Source organism: Branchiostoma lanceolatum, chromosome 11 (assembly GCF_035083965.1).
Source record: "Branchiostoma lanceolatum isolate klBraLanc5 chromosome 11, klBraLanc5.hap2, whole genome shotgun sequence".
Taxonomy (NCBI): domain Eukaryota; kingdom Metazoa; phylum Chordata; class Leptocardii; order Amphioxiformes; family Branchiostomatidae; genus Branchiostoma; species Branchiostoma lanceolatum.
In genome coordinates this window covers 7,736,821-7,758,104 of record NC_089732.1, presented here as the reverse complement: position 1 = coordinate 7,758,104, position 21,284 = coordinate 7,736,821, and the positions used below count along the sequence as shown (strand labels likewise).

Below are 21,284 nucleotides of genomic sequence, written 5' to 3'. Positions count from 1 at the left end.
ATTAGATATAATGACAATATTCTTACGAGACTCAAACAAACTAAAGTTGATAGATAATATCAGAAATAAAAGGCACAACTTTAAAGGACAATGAACAGCAGATTTTGGGGCTTCGTTTTGCAGGTGATTCGGATGTGATCTTTGTTGGTTTGTGAAATGAATTGACAGCAAAATCAGTGATCAAAATTAAGATTCGTGGTTTAATAGATGAATTCGTAAAAAATCTACATTTGGTGATACAGGCCTAAGATAAGCTGTATACCATAATTTTGGGACAAATGCAATATTCTTAGTGCGCTGTAAACGTACATGTAAGGACTGAAGATTCATCAATCTGATTCAAAGATTTTAGCACAATCCTATTATTTATGGCTTCAACCAACCCTAACGCTCAAGGTAGGGCAACGCTAGATAGCATATAGCTCGTCATATTGGATGCTTATAAGGGCCATTGCTACTGTAGATCAGATTTCATCCCTCACAGCACATGTAACTCTAATACTCAGGCCAAGAACTGTAAATGCATTTTGAGATCGTGGTGTTTGCGATTTTGCCAAAGGAAGAAAATGGAGTGTTCGTGGTGGTTTTAGGTTTGTGGTACCGATGTAGTCATGTAATGTACAGTAATAGAAAGACCATTTTTAAGTTCGCAGAGAAGCAGCTCGAAAACTGCAAACATAAAACCACTGCGAAAGTTTCGAGAACTTGAGTCGGGTATTTTTAGTCTCAGACTCAACAACAACCTGCTCAAAAGCTGATGATGAGCTGCATGCAAAAATTTCTGCATGACACCTAGGTTTTTTCTACCTCTTTGATACTGCAACTGCAATTGTATCCTGGTAATATGTAACAAGTATGAAAATTGATTTACGTTGAAATCATATCTACTCTACCAGGCAAAGTGTAAGTGTTATAATGTTGACAATTCCACTTGCATTTTCCAGATCAAGTGCAACAAAACCGCTCCAAAATCCTGGCCGACCTTCAGCAGCAGAAGAAGAAACTCATGCAGAGGTGAGTGAAAGGTCATCAAGTCAGAGGTCAAGTTTAGAAAAAAGGCACTATTAATCAAGTCAGATTCAGAGGTATAAAGGACATTTCAACCTTACTTTTATTCAAAGTTGAGATAGGCACATGGATGATGTTATGTTGCTCTGGAACAAAACAGTAAAAACATCAAAGTCTTTTCCTCTGATATTTAATCATATAACTATGATATTTAATCATGTAACTTAGATTTTTCTGGTTCATAGGAAAGAGCCTACAGGCATCAGGGACCAAATGGAAGTGCAGCAAATGAATCAAGCACAGAGACAGGCTTTACAGGTAAACACACACTTACACAGACGTGAACACACACACAATTGTACACATAACACACACACATGACAAGCACATATGCACACACATACACACATACACTCACACCAGCCAGGCTTTACAGTCCACTACGATGTTAACAGGCAAAAATGTACATTGAATTGTGTAAGTGAATATATTGATACCGGGCATCACTGAATCATGTCATTTGAAGCTATAAAGGAGTCAATATCTGCATTTAAGTCCATTTCCATGTACAGAATTGTTGAAAGTCTTCAATTTTTTGTACGTTCACACAAACTCCATTTTCCCCTTTCCAGCACGCCCATGCCAACTCATTTGGCTACTTTGTGCCACAGGACTCTTCATTTGGAAACCTGATCCTCCCAGTTCTACCTCGAGTAGAGGACAGCCCACCTCCAACATGATCCTCATGCAGATTAATTATCTCCCAGCAGATGTTGGGAGAGATGTGTCCCTCCCAACATTTACTTGGGGATAACAACATACATGTAGACATGTTCCATAGAACCATCTACCTGGATGATCCTGGATATTTTTCACACATCTGCCTCTGTAACATGAGTTGTTAAGCATTGAGAAAACTATATTGTATTATATATGTAAGCCATAAGTACATGAGAACTACAATGTAGTAGCCACATACCTATTTTTATAAATTCTGTCATACTGTGAAACCTCTAGCGTTAGCACACTTGATGTCAGATAGCATCATTTAAGTGCTATCCCCAAATATAGGTCATTAATGAAGTATTAACCGAACATTCACTTTATTTTGTGAGAAATTGTAGCATTTTAGTTGTAAATCACTCACATCTATGTTATAGAATTTTAGGACGTTTTAGGACAATACTAAAGCCTTAAGGAAAGAATGCTGTGTTTCCGGTTATCCGAACAGCCGTAGCAAAAACCCACCATCCCTAGCCTTTATTTGGGTGCTTCTACAATGTATATCTGTATATAGTAATTACAATGTGTTGTTGGAAATACATGTACCAGTATCTTGATACAGTATTATATTGTTAAAATATATTTGTTGGATCACTTTGGCTGAAATGATAGAAAAAAAGATAATCCCTTCCTGCTGACGCTACTTTTTTCAGGATGGTAATCAGAAACACAGCATTATTTTTCCTAGGGTTAACAATTTTGCTTGTTTTGGATGTCTATTTTTTATCCCTTCCCACTCACATGTCCATATAATATATGAGAGCTGTTGCAATCTATGAGCAGCACAGATTTACAATATATCACTTGTACATGAGGAAATGAAAAACCTGACCATTTTGTAAGGGATGTAGACTCCTATGATAATTAGCCCAGAAAGCAGAACGTTGCATTTGTATGATATAACTTTGAATGTGCAATTATGAATGCCATTTTACAGTACAATTAGAGACAGGAGAAGATCAGTTTAGGTGCTGAGGCAATGCATTCAGATTTGATACTAGTAGATTTTTACAGAGATGTCCTGTTACGTACTTCTGTCTGGGACTCCCTACCTGAAAATCCTAGACCAGACCATGGACAATTGCTCCATAATCATCAATGTTCTAATAAGTAACAAGGTATCCATTTAACTCCATTAACTCCTTTGTAATAAAGATGACTCTTTTTATACAAATTGACTATTGAGTTTGACATTTGTCACTTCAACATCATTGTCAAGATTAAAACGATAGATGTATGAAGAAAAAATTTCTCTAGATATTCTAGTGAATGGTCACATGATTCGTCAGATTGTGAACTGCACATGTAGCATATTTGAGCATTTTGGGCAGTATAATCAATGAAGTAGAAGGGTAATATGTCTGATATTTATTTTGGTCCCCAAATGATATCGTAATTGTATTTTATTTTGAGCAAAAGGTTACTTGTACTAATTATAATGTTAACATGAGAGGAAAGCACACCAAAACAGCTAACATTAATTAGTTAATTATCTCCATGAATGGAGATATAGTTTTGGGTGTGTCTGTCTGTGTGTGTGTCTGTGTGTATGTGTGTTTGTGTTTCCGCACTACTGTCGACAGCATAACTCCAGAACCTCTGGATGGATTACAATGATATTTGGTATGTGGGTAGGTGTTGTGAAGCCGACATTCAAGGTAGATTTGGGGCCCCCTGGTATGTGACCTTGGTACTGCAGCAGAACTTCAGTTCTTGTATCTTTTGACCTGGACGTGCTGTGGTCTTGATTTTTGGGTGGCAGATAGCTTGTGATGTAATAAAGAAGTGGTGTAGGTTTGGGCCCCCTAGCAGCTTGCTCTGGAACTGCAGTGGCGTTATTGTGAAAATCTTCTAGGGAGAATAACTGAACAAAGGGACGACGGGTTTCCATGATATTTAGTATGCAGGTAGCTTAGACCGAGATGTACACAGTGATGTGCAAATTATGCTAATTGACACTTAATTTGCATAACTAATGAGGAAAATCTATATTTGCAGTGTTTTCCATTATAAGACTCAAATACATGTAACATATGTAGTTTATGGCAAGTGGAGTATCAGCAGATACCAATTATGCAAATAAATTCATAATTTGCATAATTAATGCAAAAGTGCCATAATTCATCCAAGTGGAAAATGATAGGATTGACAATATTGCATCATGCCTAAGTTGGATAAAGGTGTTTATGACCAAGTATATATTATGTAAATGTGTAAGTCATTTGCATAAACAAAATAGTTCATGGAGATATGAGGTCGCGGAACTCTTGTTACTTCTGAAAACTATTAGTTATTTCATTGATTGTATATGTTCGACACATGTATCACACACTAAATTGCCAGATACACATCATTTGCAATACGGCCCATTGAAATCTGTTTTCATTTCACTTCTTTAAAAAAACAATAATGTGTCCTCCAACAATAAGATTTGAACTGCTCATTATTTACTACTGAAGGTAATAGAACTAGGCCAGCCTCGCTCTGGTGGGGGATAAACAAGATGGCGACGTGAAGGTGGGAGGGCGCACACCAGGATGGCAGTGGATAAATCTCTTCCCGTCGAGGTTTCTCCTCCTCAGGAGTGCGAAATCATGGATCACATGGGGCACATGGACGAGATGCAATTTATCAACGATGAGGAAACAGGGATACCGTTTTTTCATCGCGTGGACTCGGCAGATTTGGTCTTGTACGCGCCTCGAAAAAAGCGAGCGAAAATGATAGGGAAGTATCTTATGGGAGACTTACTGGGGGAGGGGTCGTACGGAAAAGTAAAAGAAATGTTGGATTCAGAGAATCTGTGTCGAAGGGCCGTGAAGATCCTCAAGAAGAAGAAGCTGAGGAAGATTCCAAATGGTGAACAGAATGTTAAAAGGTGAGTTTGTCTTCTTCTTTCGCGAGGTAAAATAGTTTCTTGTCCCTTTTCAGGACGCGCCCACCATCCGTAAACAAACAACATGCGTCCGTCGGTCCTGCCGTTTTGGGACGGTATTTTACAGAGAAATTCCACATTTTTTAACCAAAACAATAGTGTATGTTCCCAAAATGTACAAGTGGTATACGTTTTGATGGTTCTGACTGAAATAAGAAAATTAAGATCATTCTCTTAGAGAACAGAACATGCGCATGCCCCCCTCCCCACTCAAGTCAGAGCGCGGTCTAATCTTTTAAGCCACATCTTTGGACAAAAATAGGCGGCAACACCTGAAATTATTTGCCCTCATTAATCTTTTTACGAACCTTTCCTATCTACTTAAACATACTTGTGGGGAAGGTCTTGGTCAATGTTTTCTGTAGTCCAAAATTATGTATTTATGGCGGACGCATGTGTCGTGTTGCTATGCATAGTTCATCATAAAATTATGGTACATCCCCAAGTAGTCCAAACATACATTACTGTTAGCATGACGTTATGTCTGGGTTATCTGCAACTCATGGCATCTACTTGGACATTGACTAGAAGCTACATACAAATTACATGGCTATCAAAACACACAGAACACCACAGCAAGTAAAGTCACATGATGTTCATTTTTGTTTTCAAGTAAATCTTGTAATTGTGTTGGAAAACTGAATACAAAGACGATATTTGACTATAGCTGAGCTATTGACAAGATGCTCCTGTCAATAAGATTTTTGGGCACTATTGACAGAATGTTCCTGTCGATACAATTTTTTTGGACACTATTGACAGGTTACTAGTATTCCTTTGATAAAAAAAAACATGCTTATTGAAAACATCTTATGATACTGTCATCCCTAATCCTTAGGATTGTAAAATGGTGTGAAAATAAGATGTTTACTATTAAACAACTTTTATAGAACTACCAAAAAGTTCTCTGCTAGGGAAAAGAAAACTGATGTTGTTCTTTCACTGATAACAGTGATTAGGACTTAATTGGTTTTGATAATAGAAGTCATCACGAAGGATCAGTGCTAAAAGGAAGATTTGTTAAGACATGCAAATTCTTTCACTTCAGACAAAATAGATCATTTCCTTGTAGGGATTATCCTCGTTAAGAATCAGATTGCTACTAAAGTAGACTATAATCCTGTCTGAGAAGATGATCAACCTTTTAATTTTAACTGTCTTAGATCTAACTTCTAGACATATATATGGTAAGTAATGTGTTCCATGTCTGAGCTCCTAGCTCAGTTCTTAAGTGAAGGACCATAAATTGCTGTAAAAACATACCATATGTAACACAATAGCTCCGTCAATAACAAGTAAGGTATGTTGTTGTAGGATTAATGAATGAAAAGGGTCAGACTTTGTTAAACAGAGATATCCAAACTACATTGTATTAGGTGCCTCTATTAGATTACTACAAACACACATGCAGTGATTACTCTAAAGTCATCAACTCTGTAATCAAGTAAGTTAGCATATCATCGTCATCAGTCCCGTATGTTTGAACAAACAACCGTGTAAACAGGAGTGTGTTTACACACGTGAATGTTTACACTTGAGGCAGCACACACATTAATACAGGACAATAGAAAGTGACCTAAGGACAGATTTGCAAATGCATTAGACAGATTTGCCAGATGAAAGCCTTGTATTAGTGCTGGGCCAAACTAATTGGCGTCGACAGTGCCACAGTGCTGTACTTCTGTACTGTGCTACTGCTACATCATGTAGATCACATTCAGTTTAGTTGTATTGTATGGACTGAAACACTAGTATCAAAGTCATCATGATATATTTGAAGACATTTCAAATCTTTTCTGTGTCTTCCAACCAAAATGAATACTACTAGTATTAGTATACAGTATCATTATTACTAATACTGTAAATGCCTTTAAGTTCACGGGGATTCAATTTCGTGGTAGGGATAAAATAGAGTGTTTGCGGTGGTTCTAATCTAACTAACTTGTAGTTAGTTCGTAGTGGTTATGTGGTTAGCCATTGTATAGTAGCCATTGTATAGCCTCAGGTCTATGTTGTGACAGCTTCAGTAAATCGTTTCTGATCTGATTAGTCAACATAATCCCAAAGTAAATGTCATCTCTATGAGGGCGGCACAAGGTTAACTAATTCCACATTCCTGACATTATCAACATTGTTTGTTATACTTGATAACAATCATTGGACTAGAAACTATGTAGTACTGCTGCCAAAGTACTAGACCTTGACAATTTTCTTTCACTTTTTGATAAATCATAATATGTTGTACGGTAAACAATGTAAGTATTCCATCAAAATAGTATTTAGAATAAGATTTCTCAAACTCAAAGATAAACAGTTGTGGGTGACACACCCACGTGCACCCTACCACCAAATTTACCAAGGTGTTTATTGCATCATGCACGTGAAAGCGCCTAAAGCGATGCTTTGTAATTGGGTACAGAAAGAATGTGCTACTACTAGTACTAGCTAGATAACCACCTTTTCCAACCTACCCCTTGGATAGGTATTATCTAATAGGATTAATGATCTTGATTTATACAGCTAAAGGTTGGTAACATTTCAGTACAGTAGAATCCGCTTAACTGCACCACCCATTTGTCAACGTTTTTGGTGCAATTATCCGGCTGGTGCAATTATGCGAAATGCCCAGCTGGACCGCACCACCATGGGCGAGGGGGTGTATTGTTAGTCAGAAACACTAGCACAAAGAAAACAGACGAAATTATTCAGTTATTGACTTTATTTATTGACCCTTTGCTGAAAATAAAGAAATGACTACGAACCTGTTTTAAAACATTTCGCATTCTTTCATTTTTCCATGCGATCTACCGCATTACAACAAACGTAATGTTACAGGGGAGGCATCCTGAAACATGGTCATGCCACTCATGGGATAACAGTTTCTGTGTTACATTACGTAGAGTGCAGTTGTCGATTTACGTAAATCATGTACCGCCATGAAACTAGGAATTGAAACTAAAACTTGGTTACTGATTACGGGTGACCCGCCCGGGACCTCCCATACGATTCCTATCAACGTAACTGTCAATGGAGACCACCTTCTTTTGTTACTCAAAACAGTTTTAAACATATTGGCGGTATTGCGCCTTTACACCGGCAGGTATCGGCTCATTTGTACCGCGTTTGCCGATTTTAGCGCACCTTTTCAGTTAACTTGTCGAGGATTTTTGAAAAAAATTGGTGCAGTTATCCGGCATTGATGTCCATGCGCGGTGCAGATATGCGGAGTCACTAACAATGCAGTGAATGGGAATCGGTTTTGGATATTGGGATTCGGTGCAATTAAACGGTAGGTGCGTTTATCCGAGGTGCAATTAAGTGGCTTCGTCTGTATAACTCTGATCTTGCTTATATGTGGGACAAGCTACTACAGGCTGGTAATTATCATACAAGGTCATTCTTATGTAGGTTAAATGACACTACCTTCCGACTATGCCCTTGAGGGCTGTACTGTTCAAAGCATGAGAGGGAGGAATATGTACATGTACTGTGTTGAGGTAGCCTTTTATCATCAGATTTACAATTTGATTACATGATTAGGCGGTAGGGAGGATAAATTGTTATGTTACGTGCCTCTTGGTCAAGGAAGGAACTTCCGAAGGAAGGAAGGAAGGAATGGTATTAGGTAGAAAGCATGGTAAAGAATAGGGGATGGGGTAGAAAGGGTATAAACTTGATGATAAAGGAATGTCTTAATATTTTGAGCCAGCATGCAATTTTAAGTTACTTTCATTAGGAAAAGTTCAAATGCTTCCGTTAGCTGCAGTGATTGTACATGTAGCTTACATCATTTGTCAACCAGCTGGCTTCCTATAGCTAGGACTGTCAGGATAGCAGTTATCGATGTTGGGAAATTTTCCTCATACCATAAAATGATCATGTCCTGAGATGTTATAAAGATACATGTAGACTGGAAAAATACCATGTAAGACAAATGATTGTTGCATCATATACTGTATTCATAGAGCATTTGGGTTTAAAGGGTTTAACCGACTCCTACATCTGTTATTGTTATCATTATTATTTTATGTATCGCTTGAGGGGGCGATCTAAGGTCACAAAGGTGCAGTATTGGCATAACTGCAGTGACATGTGTCAAAGGTCGTATGGAGGGTAGAAAGGACTTGTCAGCATTCTCACACGCATATCTCAAGCCACATTAATGATAGTTCAATGCTTTGTGCTACATATACTATATAGGTTGGATGTTTTTGGTCAAGATTGGCCTGACCAGTACTAGTGTACAGGTATCAACAAAATTTGTCAAGAGCATTTCAAAATGATATTAAGCAATAAAGCACTGTATATGGGATACTGTTTTGTACTAAAGCTGTTTCAGTTTGTTTTTTCATTTATATTGCACAGTCAGTAAACCGCCTCATGGCGTAACTCACCAGATTTGTACTGGACAGCACAAGCTGCATATCCGGACAGATTTATTTGATCCACTCACACCTGAGTCGAGTGAGGAAATTGTCTATCTTTACCATGTTGAAAACTTGTTGAACTACAGACTGCTGGTACTGCAACTGAACATCATCATCTTCAAGACTGAATGATTTTCAGTTGCAGCACCAGTGAGTCTGTAGATGATTTTCATCCGCAATACATATACCAGTCTGCAGTTAACAAGTTTTTGACGTCTTGCATCATCCTTTCTACATACAATGTACATGTATCTTAGATTAGCAGTACCCCCTTCCCAATGTTAGCATTAAAAATTTGAGAATGTAAGAGAATGTTTTCTGCAGATTACACCCATGTGTTACAGCCTGTGTTTCTTTCCCTCCACAGAGAAATCCAGTTATTGCGGAAGCTAAGACATAAGAACATCATCCATATGGTTGACGTCCTCTACAACGAGGAGAAGCAGAAAATATATCCTTTGTCACCTGTTGACATTCACAAATTGTGCAAACAAAACTTGTTTTTTCATTATGATTGTATATAATGTTAACACCCACACACTTATGCATACACACGCACAATTTCCTCTTAGCTTGAATGTCAAGTTGTTTGACAGCTTGTTGGCATTTATTCTGTAACGCTACTTCACCTAAACCTGGGAGTTCTCCGATAAGAGTCAATTGAAACTAATCTGGCAAAACAATTAACATAGATTGTCAGTGTTGATATCATAGATTCCCTGATATATGTTTCCCTGCAGATTTAGATGAGTTACTTGCCATCAGGACTTTGTGTATGCAAACAAAGTGGGCCTTTTATACATGCATGGTAGTCTGTAGATAGAGATCACAATTATCGCTAGTATTAGTGATATCACTAGCCATTGTAACCTTTAGCACACTGAAGTAACCGTTCGGCACCCCATTCTCTATTGGTTACAGAGTTAGGCATCAGGGATAAGGTTAAGGATTGCGTATACAGTGTGTTGAGTAGGTTAGACCTTAACCAATCACACGTACCTTGTGATGGAGTATTGTGTTGGAGGCCTTCAGGAGATGTTAGAGAGTGCGCCGGGCAAAAAGTTCCCCATCTGGCAAGCCCACGGGTGAGTAAGGGTCAATATTATAAGTATTGGTGCATATATCTCTCTTCCTATGCAAATGCACTACATCACTAAATGTATATACAACCCTTATTGGGCACATTCTTATTATAGTTGGCCGTCAGGTAAGTTTATGCATTAAATATTGTCATAAAATGAGCTCTATATGTACATGTATATAACATTCTTCTAGTCTTCCTGAAGGTGGAATTCTAGTAGTTTCTTTGTCTTGCTGTCTACTCTGAATGAGCATTAGATATCCCCCTCTGCACATAATACTACCCATTGATAGGTTCTTTTGAACCCCCTTTACTGAAGATGTCAGTCTCTTCAACCTTGTAGCTATACACACCCTGAAACCATTTGTTTTTCAGAAGTGTTAACTCACTCTTCTTCTACTTATGTACAACAGGTACTTTTGCCAGTTGCTGGAAGGCTTGTGCTACCTGCACAGTCAGGGGATCATCCACAAGGACATCAAACCTGGGAACCTGCTCCTCGCCACCAACGGGACACTAAAGATCACCGACCTGGGGGTCGCAGAGGTCAGACAGCAAAGTTCAAAGTTGAAAGTGTCTATTGACTGATATATTCAGGTGTCATTGCTTTAGAAGATATCTATGCACCGGAATCAGTTGCTGTTTCTCAAAACTGATATACTCTTACTTGTAAGATTATAGAAGAAAGTAGTCCCAATAATGATGATCATGGATAAGTGAGACTGAAGGTCACAAAATCTTGAATGAGTGATCTTATTATAGTAAGTTATCAGTTGTTCAAAGATTTGTATAAAGACGCTTATACAGTATCTTTCAGAAATATTATGATTATGTCCATGCAACCGCTTCTTTATGAAATTGCAGGACATAGTTTCATTGTTTGAATATATTTTACTTCAGTTAGTACTAGTTAGTTGGCGTTGCTAGGATGAACATTTTCTAAAACAAACACACGCCCCTCCCCCTCAGCAACTGGACCTGTACATCCCCGGGGACGTTTGTCGGACGAGCCAAGGTTCCCCCGCCTTCCAACCCCCGGAGATCGCCCTCGGGCTGGAGACGTTTCTAGGGTTTAAAGTAGACATTTGGTCTGCTGGGGTCACACTGTAAGTTGGGTCTTCTTTCTACATTCATTTGTGCACTCATTTCATCATTCACTTACCCAGTTATCCATCCGGTCAGTACCTTTGCCAGGAACATTATGTTTTTGGTAGCATTTGTTTGTATGTATGTTGTTTTGACCAACGGAGGCAATAGAGGATTTTGTTTGCATTTATGCATGTCCACTGTTTAACAGCATACCTCAAAAAGCAATGGGTAAACAAATAAACAAGTTATTGATTGTCTTAAAATTTGGTATGTGGTTAAGTCTTATCCTACATAAGAAATGATTTTTCTTTATAAAGACAATTCAATCGCTACATCTGGATAAGATTCAGAGATTACTTCAGGACGTTTTGAGTGACATCCATCACTCTTCTTCAGAGTCACTAGAATAAACTGGCAAAAGAAGTCAATACTGTCAAGTCTGCCAGTTAATTCTAGTGACACTGAAGAAGAGTGGTGGATGTGACTTAAAACATCCGGAAGTAATCTCCGAATTTTATCCAGTTGTAGAGATTGAATTAGTCTTTTTTGTTTGAAGTCTCAATATTTTTTTTTCAAATCTCAATGAGCTTTACTTCTTGTGTGACAGTCAGTCACTTGAGTAGAAGTCGTTGTTGATCTAATGTTTTGGTGTTGCGTCCTTAGCTTCCCCACATCATGTACTTGTTTATTTGTTTGTTCCAGGTACAACATGACAACGGGGAAGTATCCATTTGAGGGAGACAACATCTACAAGCTGTTTGAGAATATAGGACGGGGAGAGTACACAATACCTGATGAATGTGGGCCGCTATTATCAGACTTACTTAGAGGTAGGTTGGTGACATGTCATGTAATTATTCTTTTTTGTCAGAGAAAATGTTGTCAAACATTCGGGACTTTCCCATGACTTTGCTCCTGACCACTCCCCAACCAAGGTTGAAGTAGCCTGAAATTCATTTTATTCTTGCTCCAGTTTGCTTCTCTGATTGCATCCAAGAAGAACATGCCTTTTCCTATGTAGATTTTTCAAAACTCATAGTCGGCTGGTGCAGACGACTTGTGTAGCTATAGAATAGTAAGAAACCTCACCGACCTACTCAAAACCACAGATGACCTTGCTCACAACTAACTCCCAACCATGGTCTGGAGAAGGTTGGAAGCCCATTGTTGGCTACAGGGGCTTAAGGTCCACCTATGATTCTGCATATATATGTGTCCAGTTTTATTTGTTACATCCATCCATATTTGTATATATTTGTGTTCTACTTGATAGCAGAAACCTCATGTGTCTTTCTTTTCTTTAGGAATGCTGCAACATGAACCAGAGCAGAGGTTTACCTTACAACAGTGTAGAATACATGAGTAAGTCTGCCTCTCTAGCAATAGTACCAAATACATGAGTACATTTGCTTTCCAAATAACAGTATACAGTGCAAGTCTGCCTTCTCAGCAATACTATAAAATATGTGTGTGTGCCAATACGATATTGATACAGAATACAGGTCTGATTCTCTTGTATACCAAAGGTTGATGCTATTGTTCCCTTGGCGACAATGTCATGATGACTCTGTTCGGTTCACTAACTTTTTAGAATGTATCTTTATGCCTGTACATTGAATGTCTTTAATATTACCTTCTGAAAAGGAATGAATTTGGCAGTCTTTCCCTGGCTGTGGTTAGCTCCTAAAGAGGACAGTCTTCATGTCTGTGGGTCCTTTGTTCCAGTTGGTGTAGAAGGAAACATCCTCGGACGGAACCCGCCACCCCCCTCCCCCCACTACCGGACACCGAGGACCCCACCCGCAGCATGACTGTCGTGCCATATTTGGAGGATCTCCATGGAGACCAGGATTATGAGGATGAGGAAGAGGAGGAGGAGAGGGCGATACAGGACATGCTGCAGGCAGGCTTCGGCAGGAGAGGTCAGCCATTGGACAGGGGATATGCTAATTAACCATGCAGAAAGGCCATTGGCAGGGGATATGCTAATTAATCTTGCAGTTGCAGGGAAGCCATTGGTCAGGAGATATGCTAGTTACCCTTGCAGGGAAGCTATTCGACAGGAGGTCTTTTATTTAACCATACAGGGAAGCCATTGGGCAAGAGATATGCTAATTAACCATGCAGGGAAACCATTGGGCAGACGATATGCTAATTAAACTTGCAGGGAAGCCCTTGGGCAGGAGATATGCTAATTAGCCAGGCACAGAAGCCATTGGGCAAGAGATATGCTAATCTATCTTGCAGGGAAGCCATTGGGCAGAAGATACACTAATGGAAATTGCAATGAAGCCATTGTCAGGAGGTATGCCAAGTAACATCGCAGAGAATCCACCACAAACATTTCAAGATTTACATGGCAGAATCAGAAAAAGAAAATGGCTTTGACAGCTGAGGCTTTGACTGAGAGCATTTATTTTGTATAGGAGCATTTATATTCTTTTGCTGTATCATTTCAACAGTTCTTGTTCATTTTGAAGGAGAAGCTTGCCAGGAGGACCCTCCCCTAGAGCCAGACGACAAGTCCAGTACGTCCATACAACAAGGTCCAGCCACAACAGCCAGCACATCCTCCATAGGAAGCAAGTCTCGCTTCAGTAAGGTCCGCAAAATCAGCTCCTGCAAACAACAATGACAGTAAGTACTTGAACAGCTTTGTCTCTCACCTCCCAAGGTTTGACAGTTTGTTTTCCAGTCTTTAGCTTTTCATTTGATACTTGCTTTCAAATTGGTAGATAGATCTGTTTCACTCTCTTGATCCATGTGTCCAATTCCAAAGTCTTTCAATTTTTTAGTTGTATTTTTCTTTATGAAAAGAAGAGAGAAAAAGAACTTGCTCCCTTCAAGATGACAAGAAAGAACCGAAAATGGAAAATATGTCCTGTCATAGCCTTGAATGTACTTGAAGAAGTAATACTAGTGTGGAAGCCTTGGGTGTAGTTGCCAACTTCAAGGATGCTACCACACTAGCGTCACTTTGTGCACTACTTGAATACAGGAATAAAAGACTTTGTTGCTTCCATTCCTGTTATAACATATATGATCTTTATTTTCAAATTCAGGCAACTTGTGTCTTGTTTTATCCATCTTGTTTCTTTTCACTCTCTCACATTAAAATTGGAGTTTGCAGAGGATGTCATCCATAAAATTTACTTGCTGTAGCCTTAGTGTTAATCCTTGACAGTGTTCCAACAATGCTCTCCCTTGTTTCTGTCAGCAGGTACCTGTGTTGGGGGGACCCTGGGCAGCCTACATATCCACCTTCAGTTCTTTCCTCCCGATGCAGAAGCATGGGTGCTGGAGCCTTGCAAGCCAACCTCTGATGAAACCCAGCACTTTGCTGACAGCGAACTTAACATAACTTATAACTGGCAAGTCAAACTACTCTTCACAGCCTGTTTCTGATTGGCCAACCTGTAACCCAACACAACCAGGTGCTGTCAGACTGACCTCTGACCTAACACAACCTACGACTTATCAGATGAACTTTCACCTCACATAACCTATTTTGAAAAGGAGTTCCTGTGACCCTACACAACATGACAAAGTAAGATGCACTCTGACCCAGTACTGCTGGCAAGATATCCCAGCACAACTGGCTGCTGGTATGTTGACCTCTAACACAACCTGGTGCTGGCATGTTGACATCTAAGACAACCTGGTACTGACGACCTTAGATCCAGTACAACTCACTGGAACTGCTATGTGATGTATTGTTATCCATGTGAACTATGACCTGACAGTGAGGCTTACCTCTGGATTCATGAACAGATTGAACTTTGACCTGACACCTTACCATCACTTGAAGGCTAAACCATTTGCCTTGCAATTGGCTTTACTAAACTATGACCTTATGGCAAGGGTCTAGAAAGCTTGTCTCTGAGTTTATTTTACACTGTGAACATACATCTATAACCTGGCATTCTAACAGTCCCCTCCTATATGGGAACAGCATTAAGTGAGGAACCAGAGGGTTTGAAAAAAAAAAAAATCAGATTTATCCTTCTGACTACAGAGGCAGCCATTTTGCACAAAAGTTGTTAGATTATGAGGTTAGCCAGCAGGTTACTTGAACAGCTCAGTACATCAAAAAGTAGAGGTCTCCAACAGCAGTAGTTCATAGTACTCTGTGCTTGGTACTTGGGCCATGTTGTTTATACAAATTCCTTTAAGTTGGTTGTATAAGTAACAGCATTCTATCCTTTTGTTCAGCCTATTGTTATTATCTCAGTATTATCACAACATTTCATGTAAGCAAGATGCCTTGCAGACCACAGACATAGTGTCCTTGTTGTAACCAGGTTATTTGTAAACTTTTGTCGTACAGCAATGTACATGTATGTGTGTGCTGCCCAGTGTTCTCCTGTAACAAGATGTAATAGTTGTTTAAAAAAAACAAGAACAAAACAGCATTACCTTAGTCTAGGTCAACGTGGTGAAAAAAAGTTAAACACACATTTGGATACCATATAACTACTGGACCCAAAAGATTCACACTTTTATACAGCTTGTAGTTAAAACGAGTATATAAAGTACACAAAAGATATTGTCCTGTATGTATGAAAATGCAAAATTTATCCATGGAATATACATAGCATGTATGAATATGTATTATACACAGTGAGAAACTATAGAGCAGCTACTTGTACTGACTGTCTTGCCTACAACCGTGGAAGAAGATGTACATGTACATTTAAACTTCTAGCCTCCCTCGCAGACTTTTAGGAGTGCCAGCATTTATTTTCTGGCCTTGCGCTGATTTGCGATTATCAGCACCAGCCAGATTCCCTAATAGGGGAGATAGTTCAGGCGTGCCTGATTTCTGTTCTAGGTGCGGGAACAATCCCCCTCGGCATTAGAGAACCTGGCCCGTGTTTAAAATTGCGAGTCAGGGCTCCCTAAAAAAATGTCAGCGCTCCTGGAAGTCAGCGAAAGAGGCTATATATTTCACCGTTTATACATAGATTATGCTGTATATAGAGCTTTCAGTAAACAAGAAATGATGCTATACAAACTGCCAATGATAACAGTCGCCTCTTTGTCATTGATCATGTGCATGAACTTACACCTTATTTGGCACAACCAGCCAATCAGCTAGCAGTTGTTAATATTTATGAGCTTGCCTTATTTAGCCTAACCTGCCCATTTAGTAGAATTTTTCACATCCAGGATATGATGATACCAGTGTTATCTATTGTCAAGGATGTTTTGATAGAACCTTCTTGCTATTACCCAGTCCTTAGTAGCATTTTCTTTCAAACCCTCTGTTTTTACAGAATAAGATGGACACGTTTTCAGTTGGGTACTAGTCCACCTAATACCCATCAAGCTAGTTCACTGGTTTTCCAGCCTGCATATACATTTTAGTGCATAAAACAGTTAAGTATATACACAGTAAAGATGTTACATGGAAATGCTCTAGAGGCCACATGAAAACATGGAGACCTAGTCTGTGTTTTGAAACTCCTTGGTAATGTTTTGAAACTCCTCGGTAAAAACAAGAACAGCAGGGGGAGGGGCAGTGTGTGTGGGCAACACAGTGTACCTTTGGACAGATGCTATCAGAGGTTTTTGAGGACGATGAAACAAAACAGAGTTGTGCACAGTTACCCTAAAAGTTGTTGCACCTTCCATAAGACACATAGCCTCTGCCAGGCTTCAGATGTGTCTGGAAAGAGGAGAAATTGGCCAAATAGACAGACTACATACCAGATGAGTTAGCCGGCTTAGGAGTACAGTTTGCCATCTGAGGTGACTAAACTATGGCATATGTTATCTGTCTATTTGGCCAATTCTCTTTCCAGCTACATCTGAAGCCTGATAGAGGCTTGAGACATAGACAGAAACAGAGAGAGAGTTATGGTAACAGGTTCCCTTTTAATTGACAATTAGGAAACATCTACATTCTGTACAATTGGCGTCAGGCTGCGGGAGTTCTATTCACAGGGCGCAGTTAGGGTTCCACAGGGCACAGTTAGGGTTCCACTTCTGTTTTACTTTTACAGACAAAAACACGACAGCCAGGGTACTATGGTAATGTAACATCCCACTACATGAGCAGTGTTAACCATAACATCACTATTACATTGTTTAGCACCTGCCTATTCAGGACATATTGCAAGAAACACTTGCTTTTCCTCCAATGCAACATGCCTGCTTTTGATTCTACCTACATTGTATATGGCCAGCAACAAACAATGGACAGGTTCTTTATTAGAATCACATGTTCTGAATGATATATTGGATCTCTTCCCACTAAGAACAAATGCCATACACTGTTGTTAGTAGTCTCATGCATATCATTTACATTCATATTGCACAGTTCTCAGAACAGCCCCATAACAAACCTTTGTCACATTTGTGAACGCCAGAGAGATCTAACATAACACATTACATTACAAAAGTCGAGAGAGGTTCCCTTGTTTTGCTGCTTTCTTTACAAATGAGTACGTACATCTTTCAGTATTATATATCTGATTCGCTTTAAGAAGTTGAGATCCGATTCGCTTTAAGAAGTTGAGATCTAGATGAGTGCTTCTGGAAAACATTTATGGTGCTAATGACATTTACTAGTACTGTTCTTTTGATTTTTCGTCAGGCTGTTTCAATGTATCCGTGATGCGATGCTCAATGTCTCCACTAGGTGGCGCAACTGAACGATAGTACCACGTCATACTCCGCAGCCAGAGTCATTATCCCTCAGCCGTCATCACCACAAGAATATCCGCAATATATCAGGTTTCAAACTCTTGCTTGCAGCATGTAAGGCACAGTCTCCAGCTGCACTTCGTCCTAACATCAGTAGGTGGCGCAGCTGAGTTATCTAATGGGAAAGCAAGAGCAGCAGCAAGGGCGATAGGTGCAGAATAAGGCTGGTTGTAGCGCCTGCGGCAGCGTGGGAACGCTTTCCCGCTTTCGTTACGGCGCCCCCATCATCGGTAGTATCGGGCCCGGCTGTTCCCGTCTCTTCTGTGGCGCCGACGTCTTCCGCTTCGAGGTTCGGGATACCGGTGGGCATTTCTGCCTCATCTGCCTCCTCCTCATCATCACCCTCTACTTCATCCTCTTCCTCCTCTTCTGTTTCATCCTCGTCCTCATCTTCGTCCCCAGCATCTTCCTCATCCCCATCTCCCCCATCATCATCCCCATCATCATCCCCATCATCCTCTTCGGCACCATCCTCCCCATCCTCATCTTCTCCCTCATCATCATCATCATCGTCGTCGTGCGTTTCGCCGGCCTCTAAAATTTAGAAGAAAAAAATAGATAAGCGAACAGGATACGGGGGTCACAGCTCTGTGTCGTTCTTTAAAGATGTGTATCTTCTTCGTTCATCTTACAATCTTTACGGTTGTCGACCACTGCATGCAATTAGAACTCGAAGCACCCCATAACGGGAACAAAGACGCATGCCGGGTTTCGTGCAGGTTTTTTTCAATGCAGGTCTGTAAATCATGTCAACCACACTTCTTACCTTCGTAACCGTCATTCTCATCTTCCGAATGCATATGGTGATCGGCAGAGGCTAGGAGGGAAGGTAAATGGAAACAAAGCAGTGGTGTTATTGCAGTTTGGGGTATATTCAGAATAAACAAAAATTCTTAACCTTTGTAGTAGTGATATATATGACTGGTCGCATGGCAATGGCATAAATCCGATGATCTGTATTAAGAATGTGTACTCTTACATGGTTAGGGCATTTAGAAAATGTCATCGGCAACAAACGCTCTCTATTCGCTTTTTTGTGAATCGTAGCGTGAGTATACACATACAGTGTCTCTCCGTACTTTATCGACAAGCCTTTGAATGCACTGACGTGACGTCACACCCTACATCATCACATATACTGCGACATTGACCCCTTACCTACTACCAACAGCGCCAGTAACGCCAGGAACTTCCACAACAACTTATTCATTGTTCCGCTAGGTGGCTCTCCTGTATGAACAAACAAAAGAACAAGGCCGATGAACTTTCATATCAGATTCCGTTCGTATTTCAAGTTTTGACCTATATGTATAAATAGTGATGTTAGAAAAATCAAATCAACATGATTTCTCTAATACCATAAACCTTATAACAGAAGTAGTCATTATGATACCATGATGTAGTTTTGAAATATGTTCCTTTGATAAGTACAAATCGCGCGAAAGCAAACCACCGCGAACTTAAAGGCATTTACAATACACCATAGTCACGTATCTTCCACAACGCTATTTCCGCGCACAGCTCTGATCGGCCTGTCAGCTCGGCCTGTGAGCACTGGGGCAGAAGTGACGAACGGGTCCTCCTGGGAATCATGCCAAGATAACCGACCTCTGTCGCTCCCAGGGCGCTAGGTTCTCCGACCGAACGTGTTTTACACAAAATTACTCTCCATCTTTTCACAGAACATCTAAAATGTACACAACCATCGTAGGTAATACGTTTCTAAACAGCAAGAAGGAAATTAAAGTGGTAGTTTTTTTTTTGGAATTTCAAACTGCTACGGCCTCGTATCTCTTCTTGGTTTTCGGTTGCACCAGCGACTCGGAGATATGGCGACAAACAAACACGTTTGTCACGTTCCACTCAACCCCTCTATTGTAGGAAGCAGAGGGGAGGGCTGTTTACCTCTTCTCTACCCTTTTGTAAAGTCACCGGGAGGTTTTCAGAAGTTCAGCGAGCTTGGAGTCTGTGCGCACGCGTTCTCCTGTTCTTGTGCACGTTCTTCTAAAGCTTATGTTTTGTACGTGTGACTTCTGTGAAAACTTCTGTTAAAAAAATCGCACAAAAATAGCTAAAATGACATGCGCATTTGCAAGAGCGTTCGCAAGAATGTTTGTACATGACGGTTGGGGGTTGAATATCGCCAACGGCAGTGGTTTTAAAAACTGATGTTTAAACACTGCAGAACTGATAATAGAACTTGTACTGACAGATATTCTGAGTTGTAGAAGTAGTTTTAGCTATCTATTAAAGTTACCGGAATCAATCCCAAGAAAATACTCATTTTTCTGAACAATTTTACAACGTATTGTACAGATACCGTGTTGTAACTAGGTTAGATTTCCTGAGACAAGTCTGACCGTCAATGTATGATCGAGACTGCAGCTCAAAAAGTCGATCACTAGTACCGTGTGTTTCTTATGAAATACCCCCTTCCCACGCGGCGCACTGCCTGTACCCCCTACAGCACCTGAAGAGAATGCTTACCTACAGTGTTCTGCACCAACCTCAGACGAGTTTATAGACACTTCATCGGAGTACGTGCACCACTGCTCCCCCCGGCCGTCTGGAATAAACCTGGCCCGGGCAATACTTTCAATTCCTCCCACGTCGGGGCCCCGTGCGCTGCATATCACATTATAAATATAGTCCTCAGCTGTATCGTGTGTCAGGGGGCAGGGGTATCTAGGAAGAAGGTCGCGTTGGTCGGAACTAGCAGACCCGCTAACTATTCACACAGGTGAAGCCCAACAGGTGACTCGATGTATGCGACAACGGTGACGTCACGTGATGCAAGAAAGAGCTCAAAACAGCCTCTGCTGAGTGCACCTCGCCCTCCCAACCTTCCCACTTGTCACTGACCCCAAAGTGACAGATAGATATCCCCGGAACGTTCCTATGCTTGTTTCACTGTATCAAAATACGTACCGTGCAACGTTTCTTCTACATACCTTACTGAGCTTTAAAACACTCAGTAGAAACAGAATTATAGAGATAAATACATGTATGTGAATAGATATTTGATACTAACGACGGCATAAATAATATAGCTGGAGCTGTTGAGATGTTAGGTGCTCCCACAATGTTGACCTATATTCCCAGGACTGACCCCTAGTGACCCTGGCTCGTCTGGCCGCAGCCAGAATGTGTAATTATAGCAACGTATGTGGCGTACGGTTTAGGGGGCTTTGCCTGCTATTTTCTTCTTTGTGGGGGCACAAATAAACAACGACAATCCCTGCAGTTCCGAAGA

At 40.3% G+C, this 21,284-nt stretch overlaps 3 protein-coding genes across 6 annotated transcripts; 2 read left to right on the top strand and 1 right to left on the bottom strand.

The window, feature by feature from the left end:
- The first annotated feature begins 201 nt into the window (after positions 1–201).
- Positions 202–2,969, top strand: LOC136445092 (SOSS complex subunit C-like). The gene is made up of 4 exons (XM_066442952.1): positions 202–396; positions 945–1,014; positions 1,254–1,326; positions 1,641–2,969. Exons 1-4 carry the CDS (start codon positions 369–371, stop codon positions 1,746–1,748), a joined length of 279 nt encoding a protein of 92 aa, XP_066299049.1. The 5' UTR covers positions 202–368; the 3' UTR covers positions 1,749–2,969.
- A 1,296-nt stretch (positions 2,970–4,265) lies between these two features.
- Positions 4,266–16,350, top strand: LOC136445090 (serine/threonine-protein kinase stk11-like). Of its 2 annotated transcripts, none has more exons than XM_066442947.1 (10): positions 4,266–4,669; positions 9,521–9,604; positions 10,149–10,238; positions 10,648–10,780; positions 11,204–11,340; positions 12,026–12,153; positions 12,628–12,685; positions 13,049–13,245; positions 13,804–13,960; positions 14,544–16,350. In XM_066442947.1, exons 1-9 carry the CDS (start codon positions 4,329–4,331, stop codon positions 13,956–13,958), a joined length of 1,323 nt encoding a protein of 440 aa, XP_066299044.1. In that variant the 5' UTR covers positions 4,266–4,328; the 3' UTR covers positions 13,959–13,960; positions 14,544–16,350. The 2 variants fall into 2 exon arrangements, with proteins under 2 accessions (XP_066299044.1, XP_066299043.1); XM_066442946.1 differs by having other exon boundaries at positions 14,541–16,350.
- An 830-nt stretch (positions 16,351–17,180) lies between these two features.
- On the bottom strand, positions 17,181–20,874 carry LOC136445091 (prostatic spermine-binding protein-like). Of its 3 annotated transcripts, none has more exons than XM_066442951.1 (4): positions 20,539–20,874; positions 19,190–19,261; positions 18,798–18,848; positions 17,181–18,565 (listed from the first exon to the last, which is right to left on the bottom strand). In XM_066442951.1, the coding sequence occupies exons 2-4, from the start codon at positions 19,239–19,241 to the stop codon at positions 18,147–18,149; spliced, it is 522 nt and encodes a 173-aa protein (XP_066299048.1). In that variant the 5' UTR covers positions 19,242–19,261; positions 20,539–20,874; the 3' UTR covers positions 17,181–18,146. The 3 variants fall into 3 exon arrangements, with proteins under 3 accessions (XP_066299048.1, XP_066299047.1, XP_066299046.1); XM_066442950.1 differs by having other exon boundaries at positions 20,523–20,873; XM_066442949.1 differs by having other exon boundaries at positions 20,519–20,871.
- Positions 20,875–21,284: the final 410 nt, after the last annotated feature.

What these genes read in the sequence shown, in the direction of transcription:
- LOC136445092 (XM_066442952.1), top strand. Translation starts at nt 369, where the DNA reads ATGGCTTCAACCAACCCTAACGCTCAAG. An exon ending in AAGAAGAAACTCATGCAGAG is followed by an intron (nt 1,015 to 1,253) that starts GTGAGTGAAAGG and finishes TCTGGTTCATAG; the next exon opens with GAAAGAGCCTACAGGCATCA. An exon ending in CACAGAGACAGGCTTTACAG is followed by an intron (nt 1,327 to 1,640) that starts GTAAACACACAC and finishes TCCCCTTTCCAG; the next exon opens with CACGCCCATGCCAACTCATT.
- LOC136445090 (XM_066442947.1), top strand. Translation starts at nt 4,329, where the DNA reads ATGGCAGTGGATAAATCTCTTCCCGTCGAGGTTTCTCCTCCTCAGGAG. An exon ending in AACGAGGAGAAGCAGAAAAT is followed by an intron (nt 9,605 to 10,148) that starts ATATCCTTTGTC and finishes AACCAATCACAC; the next exon opens with GTACCTTGTGATGGAGTATT. An exon ending in CAACAGTGTAGAATACATGA is followed by an intron (nt 12,686 to 13,048) that starts GTAAGTCTGCCT and finishes CCTTTGTTCCAG; the next exon opens with TTGGTGTAGAAGGAAACATC.
- LOC136445091 (XM_066442951.1), bottom strand. Translation starts at nt 19,241, where the DNA reads ATGAATAAGTTGTTGTGGAAGTTCCTGGCGTTACTGGCGCTGTTGGTA. An exon ending in ACTGGCGCTGTTGGTAGTAG is followed by an intron (nt 18,849 to 19,189) that starts GTAAGGGGTCAA and finishes CTTCCCTCCTAG; the next exon opens with CCTCTGCCGATCACCATATG. An exon ending in TGAGAATGACGGTTACGAAG is followed by an intron (nt 18,566 to 18,797) that starts GTAAGAAGTGTG and finishes TCTAAATTTTAG; the next exon opens with AGGCCGGCGAAACGCACGAC.